This window comes from Chiloscyllium punctatum, chromosome 5 (assembly GCF_047496795.1).
Source record: "Chiloscyllium punctatum isolate Juve2018m chromosome 5, sChiPun1.3, whole genome shotgun sequence".
In the NCBI taxonomy this organism is placed as follows: Eukaryota; Metazoa; Chordata; class Chondrichthyes; order Orectolobiformes; family Hemiscylliidae; genus Chiloscyllium; species Chiloscyllium punctatum.
Window position 1 is genome coordinate 138947703 of NC_092743.1, and position 15804 is coordinate 138963506.

Consider the following 15804-nt stretch of genomic DNA (forward strand, 5'->3'; position numbering starts at 1 on the left):
TCATATTTGAGGAGTTGGTGATATAGCAGTCATGTCACTAGACTAATAATCTAAAGGACCAGGCTAATGCTCTAGATGCATGCGTTCAAATCCCTCTACTGCAGCAGGTGGAATTTAAACTCAATTAATTAATCTAGAATATAAGGCTGGTAATCATGACCATGTTAGGTATCCCCAGTTGCTGTTTTAGTTCTCTCATGTATTTTATGAAATCTGCCATCCTTGTCCAATGTGACTCCAGACCCACAACAATATGATTGATTTGAAACTGCCATCTGAAATGCCCTAGCATGTAAGTACAGTTGGGAATGGGCAGCAGATGCTGGGCTTGCCAGCAATGCCCAGGCTTCATGGAAGTACAAAGAAGATACAATTGCTTATTTTACAATTAGAGAGTTCTGATAGGATAAAATTGCTTAAAGTATATATCTATATATCCCAACAGAATTATTAGCTTCTGTGTTGATTTCATACCCTTCCAGCTCCCTGTGTCCATATTTGTAACTTGTCACATTGTAGTTGCCTCTTTTGCAAGTTCCTTTCATTTCTTATCTTTGCTTCACAATCATGTCCGTTTCTGTACTTGCCAACTCGTTCTAGATTTTCATTGAATTTTGCATGAGTATGGAATATGCCCTTGAAAATATTCTCTTGCAAGCCCAGATGTAAATATGCCCTGTCTTTTAACTGCATGTTTTGCCTGAGGCCAGCAATCAAATTGAACTCAATGCAATTGGATTTTTCCTTTTATTTGAAATGGAAATTCTCATGCTTTGAAATGTAAAATTTGATATTCATTATGTTTTGTGTTCCATTAAATGAAACATTTAAACTAAGTGTTGTGGCATAGTTGTCAAGGATCTTGTCTTAAAGCATGAAACTTGTTTTGGGGGTGAAAATAACAAGCAATTACAAAACCGGCTTTAAAGTTTGACCTCATTCACAAAGTAAATGAGGAAAGAAGGCTATGGGATAAAACTAATGAATATAATCGAAATAGGATGGACTATTGCTGTGTAATTTTCTCCAACTAATAGGCTATTTATTGTAAGTTACAACTATAAATCAGGTTTAATGAGAAGTTAAGCAAAAGTTTAAATAAAACTCAGATTTCACTCAACTTAATTCCTACTTTAACATTGAACAAAAGTTGTATTTTTAAGTAGATCACATAGGAACAGCTTTCAGCAGTTTGTGGAGTAAAACTTTATCTTGAGCCTCAATGTTCATAGTTTTCCAACAGCCTCAGTTTGTTAACTGCCTGCTGAAGTTGTAGGTTACTGAAGTAATTTTGATATTCTAGCTTCTCCTTACATTGAAATTCAAACTGGGACCAGTGAAGTGCATCTCAAAAGCCCAGCTAATAAAAGTAGTGCCCAAGAAAATTGGATCTGACTGATGTAATACCTAACAAAGTGATAGACAAATGTGAAATGGAAAAGTATCTATAAAACCCAAGTTAAATGGCCCAAGCACAAGCAGTAATCCAGTAATATATGGAGATAAAGAATATAAGAGGTGTTATACTTTGGCATCGTCTTGTAAGAAAGCTTATATTTTCAAATGTACTTAATTGTTTGATGTAATATTGTATCACGTTAGTTAATATGATGAAAGCTATGCCTGTAAATTGTTTTGCACAGCTAGTTGATAAGTTGAGATTCAAAGGAAAATGGCAATTAATGCCTTTCTCTGAGTGTGGTGTGATAGCTGAAACAGCACTTTTTGTTGTAATACAAGCTCACGTCAAAGTGTGATTAATGGAGGGTTTGTTGAATAAGTGGATATATTTTGAACAGTAAGAAAAGTTTATACAAGCTGAATACCTTAACAGAAACGACATTACTTCTGATCCTCAGAACAATCCCTCTTATTTCCTTTGCAAGTGTAATTAAACATTTAATTCGCAATGATTAAGCTTTAGTTCATATTGAATGTTTAGATCTTAATGTGGATTTTGAATTAAAAATGTCAATTGTTAATTTGAAAGCTAGTTAATAATGATGAGTTTTAATATACTTCATCTTTACAAATTTTATTTTCTCAGTGAATGTATTTGCAAAGTATTTTCCAGCAACAATAGATTCTTTTCAAGATGCTGTGAAATGTTTGTCGGAATTTGCCTGCAATGCTGCTTTTCCTGATACAAGTATGGAAGCAATCCGCCTCATTCGTCATTGTGCAAAATATGTTTCCGAGAGACCACAGGTGAAATATTGGTTACCATATATTTACATCATTTATATATTTCTAGTAGAAATTTTGAAACATAATCTATTGAAGATGCTGCAATATGATGTAGCTAATTGTGTGAAAATGTTCAACATCACATCAGTGAGTTGGCAGTGGTTATTGAACATGGAACATTACAGCGTAGTACAGGCCTTCAGCCCTCAATCATGTGCCGACCTGTGGAATCAATCTGAAGCCCATCTAACCTACACTATTCCATTCTCATCCATATGCCTATCCAATGACCATTTAAATGCACTTAAGGTTGACGAGTGTGCTATTGTTGCGTGCAGTGCATTCCATGCCCCTATTACTCCGAGTAAAGAATCTGCCTCTGACATCTGTCCTATGTCTATCACCCTCCATTTAAAGCTATGTCCCCTCGTACTAGCCATCGCCAACCGAGGAAAAAGGCTCTCACTGTCCAATCTATCTAACCTTCTGCTTATCTTCAATGTCTCAACAAAGTCTCCTTTCAACCTTATTCTCTCGAACGAAAACAGCATCAAGTCCTCAGCCTTTCCTCGTAAGACCTTCCCTCCTTACCAGGAAACATTCTTATAAATCTCTGAACCCTTTCTAAAGCTTTCACATCCTTCCGATATTGCAGTGACCAGAACTGTATACAATACTCCAAATGTGGCCACGCCAGAGTTTTGTACAGCTGCAGCATAATCTCATCATTCTTAAACGTAATCCCTTGACCAATAAAAGCTAACACACTGTATGCCTTCTTAACAACCCTATCAACCTGGATGACAACTTTCAAGGATCTATGTACATGGACACTGAGATCTCTCTGCTCATCAACACTACCAAGAATCTTACCATTAGCCCAGTAGTTTGCATTCTGGTTACTCCAACCAAAGTGAATCACCTCACAGTGAACTTGATTTGCCACCTCTCAGCCCAGCTCTGCAGCTTATCTATGTTTCTCTGTAATCTACAACATCCTTCATCACTATCCACAACTCCACCAACCTTAGTTTCATCCGTAAATCTACAAACCCATCCTTCTATTCCCTCCTCCAGGTCATTTATAAAAATGACAAACAGCAGTGGACCCAAAACAGATTCTTGCAGTACACCACTAGTAAGTGAACTCCAGGATGAATATTTTGCATCGACCACCACCCTCTGTCTTCTTTCAGCTAGTCAACTTCTGATCCAAACTATTAAGTCACCCTCAATCCATACCTCCGTAATTTGTGCAATAGCCTACGGTGGGGAACCTTATGAAACACCTTACTGAAATCCATATACATCACATCATCCACCTATTTGGTCACCTTCTCAAAGAACTCAGTAAGGTTTGTGAGGTATGACTAACCCTTCACGAAACCATGTTGACTATCCCTCATCAACTTATCCCTCTCGAGATGATTATAAATCCTGTCTCTTATAACCCTTTCCAACACTTTACCCACAACCAAAGTAAGGCTCCCAGGTCTATAATTTCCAGGGTTGTCTCTACTCCCCATCTTGAACATGGGAAAAACATATGCTATCCTCCAGTCTTCTGGCACTATTACTGAAGACAATGATGACATAAAGATCAAAGCCAAAGGCTTGACAATCTCCTCCCTGCCCTCCTAGAGAACCCAAGGATAAATCCCATCCGGCTCAGGGGATTTATCTATTTTCAGAATTTCCAGAATTTCTCACACCTCCTTGTGAACCTCAATCCCATCTAGTAGCCTGTTTCTCAGTATTCTCCTCGACAATATTGTCTTTTTCCAGTGTGAATACTAACGAAATTCAGTATTCCCCTATCTTCTCTGACTCTACACACAACTTCGCACTTCTGTCCTTGATTGGCCCTAGTCTTGCTTTGACTTTCTTTTATCCCTGATATGCCTATAGAAAGCCTTAGAGTTTTCCTTGTTCCTATCTGCCAACAGCTTCTCATGTGCCCTCCTGGCTCCTCTTAGATCTCTCTTTAGGTTTTTCCTGGCTAACCTGTAACTCTCAAGTGTCTTAACTGAGCCGTTACATCTCACCCTAACGTAAGCCGCCTTCTTCCACTTGACAAGAGATTCAACTTCCTTAGTAAAACACAGCTCCAGGGCTCGACAACCTCCTCTTGGTACATACTTATCAAGGACCCGCAGTAGCTGGACCTTAAATAAGCTCCACATTTCTATTGTGCCCATTCCTTGCAGTTTCCTTCCCCATTTTATGCATCCTAAATCTTGCCTAATCACATTGTAATTGCCTTTCCCCCAGCTATAGTTCTTGCCGTGTGGTGTATATCTATCCATTTCCATCACTAAAGTAAACCTAACTGAATTGTAGGCACTATCACCAAAGTGCTCACTTACCTCCAAATCTAACAGCTGGCCGGGTTCATTCCCCAGTACCAAATCCAATGTGGCCTCGCCCCTTGTTGGCCTGTCTACATACCATGTCAGGAAACCCTCCTGCGCATATTGAACAAAAACTTACCCATCTAAAGTACTTGAACTACAGTATTCCCAGTCAATATTTAGAAAGTTAAAGTCCCCCATAACCCATAACTCTCACTCCTATCGAGAATCATCTTTGCTATCCTTTCCTCTCCATCCCTGGAACTATTTGGAGGCCTCTAGAAAACTCCCAACAGTGTGACCTCTCCTTTCCTGTTTCTGATCTCAGCCCATACTACCTCAGTAGACGAGTCCTTAAACATCCTTTCTGCAACCATAATACTGTCCTTGACTAACAATGCCACCCCCCCCCCCCTTTACCATTTTCTCTGTTCTTACTGAATCCCTGAACCTGCAATAACCATTCTTGTCCCTGCTCTACCTATGTCTCTGAAATGGCCACAACGTCAAAATCCCAGGTACCAACCCATGCTGCAAGTTCACCCACTTTATTCCAGATGCTCCTGGCATTGAAATAGACATACTTCAACTTCTTACTTGCTGGTGCCTTCTTGTGATCTTGAAATCTTAGTTCTGACTTCACTATTCTCAACCTCCCGTATACTTGAACTACAATTTCAGTTCCTATACCCCTGATGAATTAGTTTAAATCTACCCAATGAGCATTAGCAAATTCTTCCCCCAGGATGTTGCTACCTCTCTGGTTCAGATGAAGACCATCCGGTTTGTAGAAGTCCCGCCTACCCCAGAAAGAGCTCCAATTATCCAGGTATCTGAAACCCTCCCTCCTGCACCATCCCTAGAACCACATGTTCAACTACTCTCTCTCCCTATTCTTCGCCTTGCTAGCACATGGCATAGCAACAAACCAGAAATAACAATTCTGTTTGTTCTAGCTCATTTAATTTCTGCTTTAAATCCCCATCTCGCTTCCTACCTATGTGGTCCACGACTTCGGGCTGTTCCCCCTCCCCCTCTCCCACCCCCTCAAGGATCCCGAAAACATGATCAGAGACCTCACGAACCCTGGCGCCTGGGAGGCAACACACCAACCATGAGTCTCTCTCGCTCCCACAGAGCCTCCTATCTATTCGCCCAAATTGTGAAGTCCCTAATGACTAATGCTCTGCTCCTCCTCTTCTTTCCCTTCTGAGCAACAGGAACAGACTCTGTGCTAGAGATCTGTACCCCATGGCTTACCCCGGTAAGTTATCTTCCCACCGCTCCCCGCCTCCCCGACAGTATCCAAAATGGTATACTTGTTATTGAGGGGAATGGCCACAGAATACCTGCACTACCTGACAGTAACCCATCTACCTTCTTTAAACTGAGGTGTAACTCCTCTCAATAACCCCCTCTGCCTCCCGAATGATCCGAGCATCTGTGTTATTAGATCCTAATTGAGGAAGATAGTGTGGGTTTGAGGTCTAATTTGGAGAGGGAGGTGGGAATGGAAAAGTATTGATGCAAAGATGTTCTTTCTCATTACCATTTTCATTTTGTTTGGAGCAAAATGTTTCCCATGCACTGTTCAGGATTGGTACCGACGCAAGTTATTTTAATTTCAAAATATATTGCAGGCATTCAAAGAATACACCAGTGATGATATGAATGTAGCTGCTGAGGATAGAGTATGGGTGCGAGGATGGTTTCCAATTCTGTTTGAGTTGTCATGCATAATTAACAGATGCAAATTGGATGTAAGAACTCGGTAAGAATCTCTTTCCTCTGAGTAATGAAGCAGTATTTTCAACAGTGTAGTGTGCAGTAAAATAATAAAGTCGATAGGCAGCATATACTTTTCATTTTTATGTTTTATATGTGGTATAGCTACTAAAATGTTTTGTTTTTTTGTTTGTTGTATCCTTAGCTTGTCAGTTGCTTTGTGTAATTTAATCAATTTTGCCTCTACCCTTGACTTTAATTATCTATATTGATTACCATTTTAAATCATTTTATTACAAAGGATAAAAATTAAGCAGCAGAGGTCAATACCAACAAAATAGTTTGAATTGTACCAGTATGTGAGAAGTTAGGCTTTTTGTCAATGTTTCAGAATGTTTTGTTGTCCTGTCTCAGAATTGTTCTTGTTCAGCTGAGGTATTGGAGACCGTGTAATACAGAATTGGAATCTCTCAAAACTAACCTAAACATTAATGAGCTGAAGCTGCTTTCATACCTGTGCTGATGGGATGTGCTGTTAGTCCCTGAAATGTTGGTCCTGTGCAGCATGCAGATTCACTGTGAAAAGTGTCAACACAGACTTTGTTTACACAAAGACTGGGCTTCGAGTTTAAATAAATGCAGCACGTTTTAACTGGGGTTGCTGCCATTTCTACAAGGGAGGAGTTCAGTGTCTTTTTAAGTACACATCAATTACATAGGTTTTGGAAAATTAGGGGCAAGTTATAGTACTCCGTTCTCATGTTGTTCAGCAGCATTATGATACACTAAAGCTCTCAGTAAATGTATACCTTCAGGTTCATTTTAAGTAAAGATACCCAATACAAAGTAGTCAATACATAATAAATACTTTTATTAGCAATCCTGTTTGTTTGAGAATTGGTTAAATATTAGAACATAGAATATATTTTACCAAGATTTCCTTGCACTCTTTGAGAGGGAGGAGACATCATTGTGGTATTGTCATTGGGCTAGTAATCCAGAGACTCAGGTGATGTATATTTGTTCACAGGATGAGGGCTTCACATTTCTTTCCATCCCTAATTGCCCAAAGGGCAGTTAAGAGTCAACCAAATTGCTGTGGGTCTGGAATAATATATCGGACAGAGAAGGTAAGGATGGCAGTTTCCTCCCCTAAAGGACGTTAATAAAACAAGTGGGGTTTTCCTACAATCGACAATGGTTTCATGGTCATCATTAGACTGTTAATTGCAGATTTTATTGAATTCAAATTACACCATCTGCCGTAGTGGGATTCGAGCCCGCGTAGTCAGAACATTACCTGGTTCTCTGGATGAACAGTCTACCGATAATACTCGAGGCCATTGCCTCCCATGTTCTGGGGACTTCAGCTCAAATCCCACCACCATATATGGTGAAATTTGAACTCAATAAAAATTTGGAATTGAAAGTCTAGCGTTGACCGTTGTTGAATGTTATTAAAATTCTAGCTCATTAGTGTCCTTTAAGCAAGGAAAAACTGCTGTCTTACCTGCTGTGGTCTATGTGTGCCTCCAGACACACAGCAGTGTGCTTAACTTCCCCCTAGCAATCTATTCTCTGGAAAGCCTCAAAAAAATAACAAATGAAACTGGATGTTTCACTTAGACTCAATCTCAGTACTGGAAATGATAAACCCAGCCCTGTCATTCGAACAAAGCCTTTCTTAAAAAACATCTGGAGACTAGAGGGTAATTATGAGAGGTATCTCACAGATTGCTTCTGTGCTGTATATATCTACTCTAGAAGGAAGGAATTGCCCTGGGTACCCATAGCATTGACTCCAAACCCCACGAGGTCTCCTGCCATCAGGAAAAAAAGGCACGGATAAGAAAACCTCCTGCTGATTGCCATCGTGCACCCCCTTCCCCATCCACCCTTTCAGTGTCCCTCACCAACACTCACTGTGCATCCCCATTACTGCTTGAGCTGATGGATTTCTAAAGGTCATAGGTGCTAGCCTGGGTCTCTGAGAAGCCAATCAGAGTAGAGTACACATGACCTCATCCTCACCAGTATGCCTCCCACAGGTGCATATGTTCATCATGGTACTGGTAATAGTCATCTCTGCATCGTCCTAGTGGGGATGAGCTCCCACCTTCTCATTGAGAATTGCCATCTATTTTGTTGTCTGGCACTCTCACCAGCCTTACTGCAGTAATAAAGACTGGCTTAGCCACATATTATGAATGGATTTTTAAAAAAATTAACAGTCTAGTCTTTACAAAATCCTCAAACTGGAAAGGGAAGTTGTCTGATTTGGAGGGGTCGAAATCTGAGGCTTTGTGGTGGAATAAACAATAAGCCAATTTGGATAGTAACTTTCTTGTAGCTTCTGCTACATTGCTCTGGCATGATATATGGGATGCACAACTAATTCTACTATCATAAGTGATCTTCACACTGTGATTAAGATATAAGAATATCGTTGATGTATGTTCAGGACTGGCATGAGGCTGCTTGTTTTTATCCTGCTGCAGGGGATTAACCGTGATGTTTGAAATAATGAAAACTTATGGTCATACTTTTGAGAAGCACTGGTGGCAAGATCTCTTCAGGATTGTTTTCAGGATCTTTGACAATATGAAACTTCCAGAACAGCAGACTGAGGTAAGGAGTTGCAGTTACTCTTGAGTGTAATGAAGCTGACCCACCCAAGATCAAATGATTAAAAGTATTCATATTTATAATGGTGATTTATAGAGGTAACCTAATAGACATGTACAATGCAACAAATACAGAAAGATATTGCAGTTGTGGTGGCAGGTTGAAGTTTGGGATACAATATTAACATCAGAATATTTTTATTTTTCAGAAAGCTGAATGGATGACCACCACTTGTAACCATGCACTTTATGCTATTTGTGATGTATTCACACAGTACTTTGAAGTACTCAATGACATCCTCTTGGATGATATATTTGCACAATTATATTGGTGTGTACAGCAAGGTAAGGTTAACAGAGAAATGTTTTAACAAGAGCACAAGCAGTGCAGTTTTTGCTATCTTTCATACTAATATCACGTACTTTATAAAAATACGTTAAGATTTTAGCGAGTTTTGAAACTCAGGTTGAGGTTCTGGAATTAGGTTTGCTTGCTGAGCTGGACGGTTCATTGTCCAGACGTTTCGTCACCATACTTTAACATCTTTAGTGGCGTAAAAGTCATGAAAGAGGAGGAAAACAACAACAAGCTGCCATTCCTCGATGTCACAGTAGAGCGAACAGCCAATGGGGAACTTCAAACCAGCGTCTACAGGAAAACAACACATATGGACCAAATACTGATCTACAGAAGGAATTATCCCAACATCCACAAACAAAGCTGCATCAGAACATTATTTCAACGAGCCAAAACACACTGCAGCATAGAAGAACTATACAGAGCAGAGGAAAATCACCTATACTGTGTATTCAAAAAGAATGGGTACCCAATGAACACAGTCTGCTGATTTCTCAGCAACAAACCCAAACAAGCAGACAAAACACATCCAGAAACCCTAGCCACTCTCCCCTACATCAAATACATCTCTGAAATGACTGCCAGACTACTCTGACCCCTTGGCATCATGGTAGCTCAAAAAATCACCAACACACTAAAACAGCAGCTAATTAACTTGAAAGACCCTATACCGACACCAAGCAAAAGTAATGTCACTTACAAAATACCGTGCAAGAACTGTAACAAACACTACATTGGACAAACAGGCAGAAAACTAGCCACCAGGATACATGAACATCAACTAGTCACAAAAAGACATGACCCACTCTCACTAGTATCCTTACATACAGATACGGAAGGACACTACTTCGACTGGGACAATACATCCATCGTAAGACAAGCCAAACAATATGCATGAGAATTCCTAGAAGCATAGCATTCCAACCGGAACTCTATCAACAGACACATCGTGTTAGACCCCATCTACCACCCCTTGAGAAAAAGAACAAGAAATGACATCACCAATCCAAAGAAACCCAAACATATAAATAGAAAGCAGGAATCATGTACACTGCTTCGCTTGAGGCCCATTGAAGATGTTACCTAGTAGGGTGACGAAACATCTGGAAATGAACCTCCCAGCTCAGTAAGTAAACCTTCACCCACTTTGATTTTATACAGTACAGCACAGGAATAGGCCCTTTGGCCCACCAACCCTGTACCAATTCCGAATCCTTATCAGACCCATTGCTTATTGCCCCCACACAGTTTCTATCCTGCTGTTTGCCTCACTTCATTCTGGCTGATGAAAGGTGGTCATGCAGTTTGTGAATTTTTTTTCAGATGACCGTCCAGCCTGTGCGAGAGATATTCTGCCTTGTAGAAAATAAATTCTTAGGTTGAAGCCTGAATTTTCACAGCAACTGTGTTGTCAGTTCAGACTGTTATCACTTGGACCAAAGCTAAAACAGTAACATAAACTCAGTCCGTACCTAACATTTCTGTGCAATGAATCAGTATGAAACTTCCTGTTGTACGTTTGCTGTATTTTTCTTTCGAGGTACTGAAATTGCCTTAAAACTCTTATAGCTGTACTGTTAAATTGCTGAAGTCTTTTATTAATAATTCTATTATTAAGTCTTTTTTATCCTCCACAGATAATGAACAGCTGGCTCGATCTGGTACTAATTGTCTGGAGAATGTTGTCATTCTGAATGGGGAAAAGTTTTTGCCAGAAACTTGGGACAAAACTTGCAACTGTATGTTGGACATCTTCAAGACTACAATTCCTCATGCGTGAGTTGAAAAAAAATTCTTTCTTCACAAAGCATTCTATGTCATGAGGTTTATAACAATCCTTTAAAAATTGATAACACATTTTATAAAGTATCACTTCTTAAAGCTTTCAGTAGAATATTAGGTGTCAGTTATATTTTAGTAAAAGGTGATGTACTGGTGCAGTCTTGAGTGTCTGCAACCTTTAAATATTGGCTTTTAGAGAATCAATTCTTTCTCAGTATTTTATTCCCTTTTCCATTTCTGAAGAAATCAATGAATTGGCATCACTGCCATTGGTATCCATTAATTAATTAAAGCAAGTTGATGGAGAGATGATGGCCTAATGGTATTGTCACTGAATCCAGAGACAGGTAATGTTCTTAGGTGCGGCACAGTGATTTAGCATTGCTGCCTCTCAATGATCTGCCAGGAACTGGGTTCGATTCCAGTCTTGGGTGACTGTCTGTCTGTGTGGTGTTTGCACATTCTCCCTGCGTCTGTCCTCCAGGTGCTCCAGTTTCCTCGCACATTCTAAACGTGGCTGAAAATGTGTTGCTGGAAAAGCGCAGCAGGTCAGGCAGCATCTAAGGAGCAGGAGAATCGACGTTTCGGGCATGAGCCCTTCTTCACAACCAAACTCAATGCACTTTAGTGTGAACTTTTACACTTCATGCACTTTTTGTATAGAAATCATGAGCCAATTTTCCTGTTCCTAACCGAGATATTTTGAGGTCATTTTATAGAACAACTACCTCCAACTAGCTCAGACCAGATCACCCAGCCAGGGTGGGGTTTGAACCGAATATTGCTTTGGTCTGCAGTTTAGACCCTCATTGAAATGTGAAATATGCATTTCATTGTGATGGTAATTATGTAGGTTATATGTCCTGTCACTTGTTTACATTCAGTAGAGTGCAAACTGCACTCAACCAGCCCCCTCTGGCAAAACTCTGAACAAACTCGAACATAATGAGCAATGTTAAATGTGATTCCACAAATAAATAACACTTGCTGAGCAATTGTGAGGTGACAAGAAGTACACTAAAACTCAAATCATCTGTCAACCTTCAGTACAGTTCATTTGCACTTGCTAGGTAAGTATGTTATTGCAGGAGCTGTCCTCTGCAGGAAAAAGGGACATGCCTGAGCATTGTGCCTTTTTTTCTAGCTAAACATAAGCATGAAGGCAATATTTCCCTGGTCATTCTTTCTGGTAACACCTCGACCAATCAGAGTTGAGTTGCTCACTGATCAACACACTCTTATACAGTTTAAGTTGTTGCTCCCTTTGAAATTTGGGATTCTTGTGTGTCTCTTAAATGAAGTCAGGAATCTTTGACAGCATGTCTCTTTATTTCAGCAACGCTAAAGTTCTGTAAAACCAAAAAGATTTAACTTTACCGAAATGGTGCAACCTTAACCCTGTTGAAACGTGCCGATTGGGTTTGGTAACTGTTGTTAGAAGCAGGCTGTGAAGTCTTACACAGTTGGCATTTGTCCTTAAGCAACTTTGCAAGGTCTTCAACGTATTGCCTGATTTAATCCATAGTTTGCAAACTGAGTTTTGCAGAGCTTATGAATCCTAAGTGCTGAAATACATTGAAATATCAATGCAATTTCATGGCATATTTGGATCCAGGTGGATTTCCTCTTTGATCTTATGATATTGATGACAGAATAAACTGGGTGGAAACCAAGTGTGAAAATTCTTGGTGTGGGAAAAGATTGGCCTCCTTTTGAGGATGAGTAGAGTGAGGGGGCAACTTAATTTGATAGAGTAAGGCTTACATGCGTGAGGGTAATAACTCTTTAAATAAAACTTTAAAATATGTTTGAAGACTTCATTTTGTGTTGTTTCCTCCTTTCACATCTGTCTATGTTAAAGCTAATATCTACATTCCCACCTAAGCTGATAATCTGAATAACTCAGGATAACCAATGTTGAGACATAGGACCTTCATTGTTTGTACAGCTCAGTGTCCCACCAGCTGGTGCATTTACCCATTGGATTGTCATTGCATGTTATCTCAAATAGGACATTTCATTGCTTTTAAACATTACTATTTGCCAGTAATGCATTACCTGATAGATATGACATTTCGGCTAATGACCCCATCATTTCTGGTTTGATCATATGATTCATTGAATTTGACAGACATATTAAATAACTGAGATCAATTTACATTTCACTCTGATTTAGAATTTTGTTAAGAGTGAGAGCACATCTATAGGCAACGACATTGAGTCCTGCTGTAGCATGGCCTTAGAAATATTGTGATATGATTGTGAAAATTTCTGTATTTCACGATTCAGAGTTTGCATTTTGTTTAAATTCTGGATTTAAATTATGCTAAAAATGCTAGTTCACACTACAGGCGGTATTGTATCTGGAGTACATTAAGAGAGTTCTATCATGAGAGCATTGTTTAAATTTTATTTTTTAAGTGCAGCAGAATTCATTTTTGAATAATTTATGTATTTTAGATTATTATCGTGGCGACCCTCTCTCTCTGAAAGTGATTCTTCTTTGCAAGCTGATACTGGAGAAAAACAGTTGGTATGCATTTCATTATTTCCCTAATTAGCATATTAGCATCAACTTGCAAAGGGAATATTGCTGACAACCGATCGTTAAAATATTAATATAGGCTTCAAAATATCTTGGAACTTTAACAGTAATGTAAAACATAAGAACTGTGCAGCACAGGTACAGGCCCTTCAGCCCATGATATTGTACTAATTCCTTCTGCCTGTACATATCCCCCTATCTAAAAGTCCCTGAAACCACTTCTTCCCGCCACCCCCCCCCCACCACCCAATATCTGCCTGCACCTCTGGCAACACCTTCCTGTCTCCGACCACTCTGTTTGAAACAACTTGCCCCTCACATTCCCTCTCTTAGCTTAAATGCATGCCCTCTAGTATGAGACATAATGTTAGTCATTTTAATATGCTTCTACTATTGCATTTTTAAGTGCAGTTATTTAGTTGAAAATTCTCCCATTTTTCTTCAAATCTGCCAGTGGCACCCCTCTGATCCAAAGACAAATAAACTGCAAGGGTAAACCAGCGAGGAATGTAAAAACTGACAATGTGTTCCTTTAAACATATGAAATAGGAGAGGTCCAAGTGAACATTGGCCCCTCAGAAAATGAATCTGGGGTGACAGTTTTAGTAACAAGAAAATGGCAGATGAGCTAACAGATGTGTTGCATCAATCCTTGCGGTGGAAAATATTCCGAACATCCAATTAGTGTTAATGAATACAAGGAAGGAATTAGGTGCCATCGCCAACACTAAAGAATGTTGCCTGGATTAGAGCAGTTTCAGCAGAAGCTTTCAGTACAAAGCAGCCACTTGATTGCCTTCCTACTCAAACCTTCAATATTGATTCCAAACACCAATGATACAATTGCAATAGTGTGTACTTTCTACAAGATGCACTGCAACAATTCACCAAGCCTCCTCTGAAGACACTTTGCAAAACACCAGTCGTTTTACACCTAGAAAGACAGGAATAGTAATGAAGAAAGTGATGGTATGTTAACCCTTATAGGTCAGAGCATTGAGTGTAGGAGTTGGGATGTTATGTTGCGACTATACAGGACATAGGTGAGGCCCCTTTTGGAATATTGTGTTCAATTCTGGTCTCCTTGTAATAGGAAAGATGTTATGAAACTTGAATGGGTTGAGATAAGATTTGCAAGAACGTTGTCTGGGTTGGAGGAATTGAGCAATAGGGAGAAGCTTATAAACCTTGTAGAGGTTTATAAAATCATGAGGGGCATAGCGAGGGTGAATAATCAAGGTTTAATCCTCAGGATAGAGGAGTCCAAAGCTAAGGGACATAAGTTTAAGATGAGAAGGGAAAGATTGAAAGGTACCCAAGAGCCAACTTTTTCACAGAGGGTGATGTGTGTGTGGAATGAGCTACCAGAGGAAGTGGTGGAAGTTGGTACAATAACAACATTAAGGCGGCATCTGGATGAGTACATAAATAGGAAGAGTTTGGAGGGATATGGGCCGAATAGTGTCAAATGGTACTGGATGAATTTAGGATATCTGGTCAGCATAGACGAGTTGGACCGAAGAATTTGTTTCTGCTTCTGTGCTGGTAACTGTGATTCCAGATAGTATTAGAGAAACTAATGAAGTTAACAGCATTATGATCCCTGGCCCTGATTGGTTTCCATCACATTGCCAGTGGAGGTGATGGGAGCAGGCGTGTTAGCAATGTTTAAGGCATATCTTGATAAACACATGAACAGGAGATAAACAGAGAGATAGAAACCTCATTTGGGGAAAAAAGTAGTGGGTCTAAATAAAGATTAGGAACCGGCACAGGCTTGGTGGGCCAAATGGTTGCCTATGCTGCATTCTTCTTTCTTCTACATAGTAAAAGAGGTAGCTGCAGAAATAGTGGATGCATCGGTTGTGTTTTTCCAAAAATCATTGGATTCTGGAGAATTACAAGAGGATTGGAAAACTGCTAATGTGACATCCCTATTCAAAAAGGGAAGGAGGCAAAAAGCAGGTAATGATCGGTTAATTCGCCTAACAACTATTGTTGGAGAAGTATTGGAATCTACTATTAAGAAAATCATAATCTCATCAAGAAGAGTCAGCATGGTTTCGTTGAAGGGAAATCATGTCTGAATAATTTATTAGAGTTCTTCGAGGAAGTGTGAACCAGAGTGGATAGAGGGGAGCAGTACATGTTATAATTGGGCTTCCACAAGGCGTTTACCACAATCCCTCACAAAATGTTAAGTCATAAGATAACACCTTATAGTGTTGGACG

The 15804-nt window shown here is 39.6% G+C and overlaps 1 protein-coding gene across 3 annotated transcripts in view; it reads left to right on the top strand.

Moving 5' to 3' along the window:
* arfgef1 (ADP-ribosylation factor guanine nucleotide-exchange factor 1 (brefeldin A-inhibited)) overlaps window positions 1–15804 on the top strand; it is a 192469-nt gene that overhangs the window by 158746 nt on the left and 17919 nt on the right. For all 3 annotated transcript variants that reach the window (XM_072571482.1, XM_072571483.1, XM_072571484.1), the window contains 6 exons: window positions 2048–2208; window positions 6179–6309; window positions 8762–8891; window positions 9097–9232; window positions 10883–11021; window positions 13488–13560. In XM_072571482.1, coding sequence (XP_072427583.1) covers window positions 2048–2208; window positions 6179–6309; window positions 8762–8891; window positions 9097–9232; window positions 10883–11021; window positions 13488–13560 — 770 coding nt within the window. The remainder of the gene's footprint in view (window positions 1–2047; window positions 2209–6178; window positions 6310–8761; window positions 8892–9096; window positions 9233–10882; window positions 11022–13487; window positions 13561–15804) is intronic.